This window comes from Macaca thibetana, chromosome 19, assembly GCF_024542745.1.
Source record: "Macaca thibetana thibetana isolate TM-01 chromosome 19, ASM2454274v1, whole genome shotgun sequence".
Lineage (NCBI taxonomy): Eukaryota > Metazoa > Chordata > Mammalia > Primates > Cercopithecidae > Macaca > Macaca thibetana.
In genome coordinates this window covers 33,469,463-33,479,958 of record NC_065596.1, presented here as the reverse complement: position 1 = coordinate 33,479,958, position 10,496 = coordinate 33,469,463, and the positions used below count along the sequence as shown (strand labels likewise).

The window sequence follows — 10,496 nt, the reverse complement described above, 5'->3', positions numbered from 1 at the left end:
CTCTGGTGTGCAAGTAATTCTCCTGCATCAGTTTCCTTAGTAGCTGGGATTACAGGCACAAGCCACCATGCCCAATTAATTTTTTGTATTTTTAGTAGAGACAGGATTTCACCATGTTGGCCAGGCTGGTCTCGAACTCCTGGCCTCAAGTGATCCTCCTGCCTCAGTCTCCAAAAGTCCTGGGATTACAGCCATGAGCCACCGCACCCAGCCCCCTGCTTTTTTTCTGTTTTCCATTTGCTTGGTAGATTTTTGTCCATTTATTTATTTTAAGCCTATGTGTGTCACTCTTTGTGAGATGGGCCTCTTGGAGACAGCATACCAGTGGGTTTTGGTTCTTTATCCAGCTTGCCAGTCTGTGTCTCTTAACTGGGGCATTTAGCCCATTTACTTTTTTTTTTTTTCCTGAGACAGAGTCTTGCTCTGCTGCCCAGGCTGGAGTGCAATGGCACAATCTTAGCTGACTGCAGCCTCCGCCTCTGGGGCTGAAGCAATTCTCCTGCCTCAGTCTCCTGAGTAGCTAGGATTATAGGTGTGTGCCACCACACCCGGCTAATTTTTGTATTTTTAATAGAGATGGGATTTCACCATGTTTCCCAGGCTGGTCTGGAACTCCTGACCTCGTGATCCACCCACCTCTGCCTCCCAAAGTGCTGGGATTACAGACGTGAGCCACTGCATCTGGCTGCCCATTTACATTTAAGGTTCATATTGATATGTGTGGATTTGATCTGTTATCATGATGTTAAGTGGTATAGTGTAACTGATCTGTGTCCTTTAGTGTGTTTTTGTAGTGGCTGGTAATGGTCTTTCCATATTTAGTGCTTGCTTTCTTCAGGAGCTCTTGTATGGCAGGTCTGATGGTAATGAATTCCCTCAGCATTTACTTCTCTGAAAAGGATCTTATTCCTCTTTTGCTTATGAAGCTTACTTTGGCCAAATATGAAATTGTGGGTTGGAATTTCTTTTTTTTAAGAATGTTGAATATTGGCCCTCAATCTCTTCTAGCTTGTAGGCTTTCTGCTGAGACGTCTGCTATTATGGGCTTTCCTTTGTAGGTGACCTGACCTTTCTCTCTAGCTTCCTTTAACATTTTTTCTTTCATATTGACCTTGGAGAATCTGATGATTATGTGACTTGAGTATGATCTTCTTGTGAAATATCTTACTGGGGTTCTCTGCATTTCCTGAATTTGAATGTTGGCCTCTCTAGCTAGATTGGGGAAGTTCTTATTGATAATATGCAAAAATATATTTTCCAGGGCTGGGCGTGGTGGCTCAAGCCTGTAATCCCAGCACTTTGGGAGGCCGAGGCGGGCAGATCACGAGGTCAGGAGATTGAGACCATCCTGGCTAACACGGTGAAACCCCGTCTCTACTAAAAAATACAAAAAAAAAACTAGCCAGGCGAGGTGGGGGGGCGCCTGTAGTCCCAGCTACTGGGGAGGCTGAAGCAGGAGAATAGCGTAAACCCGGGAGGCGGAGCTTGCAGTGAGCTGAGATCTGGCCACTGCACTCCAGCCTGGGCGGCAGAGCGAGACTCCGTATGAAAAGAAAAAAAAAAAAAAAAAAATATATATATATATATATTTATTTTCCAAATTGGTTTCACTCTCTTTCAGGGACACCAGTGAATCATAGATTTGGCCTCTTTACATAATCCCATTGATTTATCATATTTGTTATCTTTCTTGGAATGGGTTTCAACATACTCCCATAGCTTAATAAACTTTGTCCTTATCCACATTCTGAGTTCTATTTCTGTTATTTCTGCCAGCTCTGCATGGTACAGAAACCTTGCTGGAAAGGTGATGCAGTTGTTTGAAGGGAAAAAGGCACCCTAGCTTTTTGAGTTTCCAGGATTCCTGCACTGATTCTTTCTCATCTTTTTGGGCTTATCTACCTTCAGTCTTTGAGGTTGCTGACCTTTGGATGAGGGTTGTTTTTTGTTTTTGTTATTGTTTTTTACTTTTATCATAACTATTTGATGACCTTGAGGGTATGATTGTGCATTGTGGTATAAGGTGGATTTAGCCGACAGGCTTCATTTCTGGAAGATTTTAGGCGGCCAGCACTCAGCTCCCAACATCTGGACTGTGTGTTCCAACTCTAGGGGACTTGTAATGGGCCCCAACATTTTCCTCTGACTCCTCAAGAGCCAGCGTGCTAGAGGGTGCCAGAGTCCCTGCCTCCTTGCAAGTGTTCACCACAGTGGCAGAGACAATGCAGCTGGATCCGGGGCTGGGGTCCCCTTCTGGAGACCGTGTGCATGGGTACACTGGAGGTGGTGTTGGCTTGGGAGTGGGGTGCTGGTGGCCACCATTCTGGGTGCCTTTTCTCTGCCCTGTAAGCAAGAGTGGCAACAATCTTTCTTAAAAGACTGGTAGCAAACCTACCCTTACTCTGAGCTTACAAAGGAGAGGGAGGAATAACAGTTACGTTGAAGGTCTCCAAACAAACCCAGGGCCATAGGAGACAATCATGTCAGGGGAGGCTGGGGCAGCTCCATGGCCTTGTTTTCTCCTTGGGTGCTTGATACAAGCATAATGCTGCCTGCTGCTCCTTGTACCCCCCAGCATCCGGAGGATCCTGAGGCTCAGTGGCTTCTTCCTATGGGCCCCATACGTGCTTGGTCCCACAGGTGTTGGTGGTTTGAGACACTTCTCAAAGCATTTTTCCTCGGAAGGTGATTGGGGCACCTCTTACCATGAGAGCTACAAAAGTTTGAATCTCTTTTTTCTCCCAAATTGTTCAGGATACTCAACTCTTCCTTAAGGTGATTGAGATTGGAATAGAGAGGGAAGGAAGAGTCGGGGGTGGAGAAGGAGAAAGTTTCTGAATGCCAGGAAGCAAGACATCATTGGCAGTAATTTTGAGCAGCTTGGTGGCCACTCTGGTTTCAAGCAAGTGAAGTTTTAATGTTTCATATCCACCCTAAGTGCCCTATAATCTTTGGGGACTCTGTCCTTATCTCCTGCCAGCTGGGGGAGAATAAACGATAAGCAATTACCATTAAGGTGGCTTTTTTCAATCCAAATTCTCAAAGCACAATTAGTAGGTAGGACAGTAGAGACTCTCCTCTCCCCTTCTCACTCATCATTTACGCCACAGCATTTGTTACTGGTCGTCTCCCACTCTCTGCTCATAAAAAGCCCTTGCACTTTTCTGTTTCAGAAGCCATGTGTCTATCACAAGCTGATTAATACAGAAGAAATTAAGATAGAAAAAATTGCCGGGCACAATGACTCACGCCTGTAATCCCACCACTTTGGGGGGCCGAGATGGGTGGATCACATGAGGTCAGGAGTTCAAGACCAGCTTGAATAACATGGAGAAACCCCATCTCTACTAAAAATACAAAATTAGCCGGGCATGATGGCACATGCCTATAATCCCAGCTACTCAGGAGGCTGAGGCAGGACATTCACTTGAACCCAGGAGGTGGAAGTTGCACTGAGCTGAGATTGTGCCACTGCACTCCAGCCTGGACAGCAAGAGCAAAACTCCGTCTCACAAAAAAAAAGAAAAGAAAAGAAAAGAAAAAAATAAGCTGGTGTGGTAGCCCACATGTGCAATCCCAGCACTTTGGGAGGCCAAGGTGGATGGATCACTTGTGGCCAGGAGTTCGAGACTAACCTGGGCAACATGGCAAAACACTGTCTCTAGTAAAAATACAAAATTTAGCCGGGCGTGGTGGTGTACACCTGTAATCCCAGCTACTCGGGAGGCTGAGGCACCAGAATCGCTTAAACCCATGAGGCGGAGGTTGCAATGAGCTGAGATCATGACACTGCACTCCATCTTGGGCAACATAGCAAGTCTGAGTTCCACCATATTATGTAATAAACGTTAATAGAGGAAATGCTCTTTTTAGAGGCTAACTGTATGGGTATATTCAACTACATTTTTAAAAGCTCTATTTCTAACCCATGATGATTAAAGTAAATGAATGAAAACTCCATCGGGTGTGGTGGCTTATGCCTGTAATCCCAGCACCTTGAGAGACCAAGGGAGGCTGATCATCTGAGGTCCAGAGTGCAAGACCACTCTGGCCAACATAGTGAAATTTCATCTCTATGAAAAATACAAAAATTAGCCAGGCAAGGTGGTGTACACCTGTAATCCCAGCTACTCAGGAGGCTGAGGCACAAGAGTCACTTGAACCCAGGAAGCAGAGGTTGCAGTAAGCTGAGGTCACCCGTGGCACTTTGGCCTGTATGACAGAGCGAGACTGTCAGAAATAGAAAGAAAGGAGAGAGAGAGAGAGAAAGATTTATTCTGTGTAATTCACACTTATTGTAAAACTGAAAATAATGAATTATCAATTTTACACCTACTTATGTAATATTACTTCATCTTTCAATTAGTATTGCTATTACTGTTTATGGTTATGGAGCAGAAGCTCAGTCTGTTTTAAGTTCAATACGGGAGGGAGGTGTCTCATTTTGTGCTAAGACTCTACAGTGGATGAGTGGAGAAAATTAGTAAATATTGTGCAACACCAAACAATTTATATGTTTCTGATAAGATTAAGAAATTCTAGGCCGGGCGCGGTGGCTCAAGCCTGTAATCCCAGCACTTTGGGAGGCCGAGACGGGCGGATCACGAGGTCAGGAGATCGAGACCATCCTGGCTAACACAGTGAAACCCCGTCTCTACTAAAAATACAAAAACTTAGCCGGGCGAGGTGGCAGGCGCCTGTAGTCCCAGCTACTGGGGAGGCTGAGGCAGGAGAATGGCGTGAACCCGGGAGGCGGAGCTTGCAGTGAGCTGAGATCCGGCCACTGCACTCCAGCCTGGGCGACAGAGCAAGACTCCGTCCCAAAAAAAAAAAAAAAAAAGATTAAGAAATTCTGTATTCCTTGTCTAGAGTGCAAAGCAAAGACTAGATTCTGTAGAGTCACTTATAAGGAAAAAGAAGCTGACAGCTTCAAAACATGTATTGCTTAAGGTAGAAGCATTCACCAGCCACCAACTGGGATTCTTTATTTATTTTTTTTCGTTTTTGGTGAGGATTTCTGGGTTTGGAAAAAATTATTTTGTCTTTAATTATATTTTTCCCAAGATATAAAAAATGGAGTGAAGAGGGTTTCTTTGGTGATTTCTTGGATAATTGAGTATAGTTTGTATTTACTAGTTTAGATACACTAAATCCTCCATAGCTTCCAAAGGAGGGATTGCACAGAGACCTTTGTTACCAGGAGGGGTGTGGAGATCCTTCAGTTTGTCTTTCTGAAGGAAAGAATTCATCCAGGAGGCACACAGAAAGAGTTAAATAATGAAGTACCCTTTATTTAAAAACAGGAGCTCCAGAAGAAACAGAAAGACTGCTCCCGGAGAGTGAGTCAGCTGCTAGTGACTGAGGAGGAGTTCCCTGCCCCCCTCCCCAGATGGAGTCTCGCTCTGTAGCCCAGGCTGGAGTGCAGTGGCGCAATCTCGGCTCACTGCAACCTCTGCCTCCTGGTTTCAAGGGATTCTCCTGCCTCAGCCTCCCGAGTAGCTGGGATTACAGGCACGTGCCACCACGCCCGGCTAATTTTTTTGTATTTTTAGTAGAGACAGGTTTTCACCATGTTGGTCAGGCTGGTCTCAAACTCCTGACCCATGATCTGTCTGAGGATCTACCTAAGGAAGTGCTGGGATTACAGGCCTGAGTCACTGTGCCAGGCCTGGGAGGAATTTTTATAGGAGCTTTTAAAGAAATAGTACACCCTGAAAGACAGAACAGGCTGGGCTGCTCAAATGAATGAGTCTCACGAATGCTGAGGAGATGCTTCTTTTTGTTTGTTTTTTGAGATGGAGAGCCCCTCTTTTTGCCCAGGCTGGAGTGCAATGGCTCGATCTAGGCTCAACACAACCTCTGCCTCCCGGGTTCAAGCGATTCTCCTGCCTTAGCCTCCCGAGTAGCTGGGATTACAGGCATGCACTGCCATGCCTAATTTTGTATTTTTAGTAGAGACAGGGTTTCTCCGTGTTGGTCAGGCTGGTCTTGAACTCCCGACCTCAGGTGATCTGCCTGTCTTGTCCTCCCAAAGTATTGGGATTACAGGCATGAGCCACCGCACCTGGCCGGGGAGATGCTTCTTATGAGAGTCTTACATGATTATTCATGAAGGGGCCTTGCAGGGGCATTACTAATAAGCATGTTTTGGGAAGTAGTCTGGGCACACACGTGCCGTGTCATTTGCATCTAAAATCTAACAAGGATTATCTGGTTAAAAAATAAAATCTCCACACAGGGTTGTGTTTTTTTTTTATTATTTTAATGAGCAAAATGGTTTATTAGGATGAATTATTAGAGAAGTATACACGCTCCTTAGTGGGGAATAGCTCCGACCTCGGTCACCTCTGGCTAGGCCTTGATAAGTTCCCTTGTGGAACAGAGGCGTGCAGCCACAAGGCCAGGTGTAGCCAGTGTAGCCACGCTCCTCGCTCCTCTTTTTTGCTGACTCAGCGTGCAGTGTTTCCAAGGAGGACATCAGTGGGCTGCATTTCTAAAGATTCCTTTCCTAGGGGCTTCCTTGCCTGCTCATGTCTGGCTACCTGCCTACCCTAAAAATATTCCCCCTCAAGAGATGAAGACCCTGAAAAGCTTTGGGCGTAAGGACGTCGTGGGTCTTCCGTAACTACTTCCTGCTGACATGGGACGAAGAAATCATCAGGGTCTCCCTCTCTTGCTCTCTGTCAGGGAAGGAGCCCCTCCGTAGCTGCAGAATCTTTGCCCACTGGCATCCAAGGGAGAGATGTACTTGTAGGTGCTGGGGCCTCCAAGGAAGACTGGATGATCTATTTCCATTTCTAGGGGCTCTGTGTGAAATTGCCGTATCCTGGAAGAGATGTATTTCATCAGTGAATTACAGAGACAAGGGCCAAAGAGGAGAAAGAAAGCTATAAGTGCAGCTGGTCCCAGTAAAGGGACAAACCATGTGAGGGAGGGGAGGGCAGATTTCACAGCCTCCCAAATGGACCCTGCTGAATCATCTTTTCCAAAGTCATGAAGCCACGTAGCCTGGTCATAGATCTTTTTTATATCCTCCTCTATCGCCCCGCTGTTATTGACATAAACGCAACAGGTTTTATTGATCACTGCACAGACTCCACCCTGCTCTGCTAAGAGGTAATCTAAGGCCAATCTGTTGTCCATGACTACGTTTGCTAGAGAATCTATGGAGGCCTTGAGTTTAGAGATGCTATCTCCGGTACTCTTAGCTATGTTTTCTATTTGTCTGGAGAGATTTCTGAGGGTGACATCATGATAAGCGAACCCTCCCCATGGGGCGATCATTCCTACGGCCGCTCCTATCCCTGCCAGTATCAGACCCAGAGCTCTTTTCTGTCTGGGTTGGGTGGTGTTATAAACGGTCACACCTATCCCCCGTGGTCCCAAAAGTCCCACAGCACATTCCCCCGTATGTTGGATGTTATTAATGCAAGTAAAGAGGTTTGCCACGGGGGGAGTTGAATAGGTTCTCTTAGGACTTCCGTCAAAGGGCAGTTTGTTTTTTTGTGGTCCACATAAAAACACATAGCCAGGAGGGGTACAGGCCCACCGGGGCATGCGGCTGTCGAACCACTTGTGTAACTGCGATTTCCACACTGCTGGAATAGTTTGATTGCATGTAGGGGATAGAGGCCCTCCCAGGGGAACAGTAGTTTTTGGCCATGTGGGAACAGTGTGTGCCTTGGGAAGCGAATATAGAACCCTCCATGTGATTAGCTCTTTTCCTTCCCAAGCTGCACAGCGGTTTTGGGGTGACTTGTCTCGATAATCGTTCATTTGTTTATGGCTCGCTGGACACCAGTGAGTCAAGTTAGGGTGGCAGCCTGCTGGGGAAAAGCTCATGGGATGGATGGTGGGACTGGGGAATCCCTCCTTAGAGGTGCTTTTCCGGCCACAGTGTCCTTCAGGGCATGGACAACAGGTTTGGTTTAGAGAAGAGCAGTTGTACAAATAGAAAGAAGTTTTAGAGCTTTGATTGAAAGGTGGAGTGAGATCCAGGCAGGGGACTTGGTACGCTGAGTTAACAAGCGAAACCTGGAGTGGAACAGATTTATGTTGGCCTTCAGGGATTCCTGAACCAAATGTTAGGTTTAAAGAAAAATTTCTTAGCAAAACATATTGGTAAGATGAGGACCTGGTGATGAAGTTGTGACAGATCCAACAGTTGCTTAGATGGTTTCCCGAAGCAATAATTTTGGAAAAATTGACAAGGGAATTTTCACTCCATTGTGCCTGTGAGAGTAGGGGCATGGGAAGGAGGCAAAGATAAAGGAAAAGGAATTTCTCTGTCATAGCTGGTTCTCCCTTAAGCTTTGTGAAAGCAAAAGGAAAGTGGTGAAAATAGGAGAGACAAATAATTAAATGGTTAGATGGAGTGTTTGGTGATAAAACAGGCTGTTATTGGGACTTCAGGTGGCATGCAAGTGTGAGTCCAAATAAGGAGAATAACCAATGCCACCGCAACCAAGATTCCCGGTACTGAGACTGACTTTAGTTTTGGGTGAACAGAGAGAAGGCTTTACTTATCTTTTCCCTTGAAGAGGAATTGGAAGCCCTCCAGAGGCTGGCTCACGAGACTGAGATGCTGATTCTGTTGTTGGTTCTTCGGGACCTTCTCACAGTTTTACTCGGGAGTGATGTATCCAACTAGAGATTCCAGAAACTTTGATAGCTGTTGGGGTAGAAAGCAATAAAGGGGCCTTTCCATAAAGGAGAGACCCAGGCTGGTTGAGACCCAGGTGACCCATCTCTCCAGGTTTTGATGGGGACCTGTGACCCTGACTAGTATAAGCGTTGATTCCCAGAAGGGTCAGTGGCAGGCAGTACCTTGGACCAATGATGTTATGTATTTGGTTAATTGGGTAACTTCTGGATCTCACGTTAGGTCTGCATGTAGGAAGGGTCTTCCGAATAAAATTTCAGAAGGACAAAGGCATAAGTAATTTTAGGGGCAATGCTCATTCAGAGTTGCCATGGGCAGCAGTTCTAACCATGGTGCGGAGGTTTCCTGGCACACTTTGTTCAGAGTCCTTTTAGTCGTTTGATTAGTCCTTTCTACCTTGCCAGAGGATCGTGTTCTCCAGGAGTGCTAGGAGTGCTTTTTTTCTAGGGCTTTTGCCCACTAATTAAAGGGTGTGTGAAATGAAAACTGGGCCGTTGTCACTTTGTAAAAACAAACTAAGCCCACACTGAGGGATGCCTTTTTTTTTTTTTTTTTTTTGAGTTGGAATCTCGCTCTGTGGCCCAGGCTGGAGTGCCATGGCGTGATCTCGGCTCACTGCAAGCTCCGCCTCCCAGGTTCACGCCATTCTCCTGCCTCAGTCTCCCGAGTAGCTGGGACTACAGGTGCCTGCCACCACGCCCGGCTAATTTTTTGTATTTTTAGTAGAGATGGGGTTTCACCGTGTTAGCCAAGATGGTCTTGATCTCCTGACCTCATGATCTGCCCACCTTGGCCTCCCAAAGTGCTGGGATTACAGGCGTGAGCCACCGCGCCCAGCCTTTTTTTTTTTTTGAGATGGCATCTTGCTCAGTTGCCCAGGCTGGAGTGCAGTGGCACGATCTCAGCTCACTGCAAGCTCCGCCACCCGGGTTCACGCCATTCTCCTGCCTCAGCCTCCCAAGTAGCTGGGACTACAGGCGCCCACCACCACACCTGGCTAATTTTTTCTATTTTTTATTAGAGACGGGATTTGACCGTGTTAGCCAGGATGGTCTTGATCTCCTGACCTCGTGATCCACCTGCCTCAGCCTCCCAAAGTGCTGGGATTACAGGCCTGAGCCACCATGCCTGGCCGGGATGATTTTTTTTTTTTTTTTTTTTTTAAAAGAAGTACCTTGGCTGCTTCCTGGGCCTTTTCTGTTCTTGTAGGAAAGGATTTAATCCACCCAATCAAGGTGTTCACAAACACCAGAAGGTATTTAAAGCCTCTACAGGCTGGCAATTGAGTGACATACATCTGTCAGTCTTTCCCTGGGTAAGCTCCCCGATGCTGAACTGGCTGAATTAAGCAGGCCAGGGAGCTGCATTGGCTCCGGCCAGTTGTCCTGGGGCACAAGGAGGCAAGGCTATGCGTTTGAGGCCAACCTTGGCAATATTGAACAACAAAAAAAAAATTTGGCTGGGCACGGTGTAATCCCAGCACTTTGGGAGGCTGAGGCGGGCGGATCACCTGAGGTTGGGAGTTCAAGACCAGCCTGACCAGCATGGAGAAACCCTGTCTCTACTAAAAATACCAAAAAAAAAAAAATTGTTTCTGGTTTTTTTTTTGGTGGCACCTGCCTGTAATCCCAGCCACTCCGGAGGCTGAGGCTGGAGAATCGCTTGAACTTGGGAGGCAGAGATTGTGATGAGCCAAGATTATGCCATTGCACTGCAGCCTGGGCACCAAGAGCAAAACTTTGTCTCAAAAAAAAAAAAAAAAAAAAGAAAAGAAAAGAAAAAAAAAGCAGGGTAGCATAGGGCCCTGGGGGCTATTACAGCACAGGATGGACAG

General features: G+C 46.4%; 1 protein-coding gene across 1 annotated transcript; it reads right to left on the bottom strand.

Moving 5' to 3' along the window:
* Positions 1-6,458: 6,458 nt before the first annotated feature.
* LOC126943038 (endogenous retrovirus group V member 1 Env polyprotein) lies at positions 6,459-8,292 on the bottom strand. Its single transcript, XM_050771357.1, has one exon. It carries the CDS (start codon positions 8,290-8,292, stop codon positions 6,658-6,660), a length of 1,635 nt encoding a protein of 544 aa, XP_050627314.1. The 3' UTR covers positions 6,459-6,657.
* Between the last annotated feature and the right edge of the window lie 2,204 nt (positions 8,293-10,496).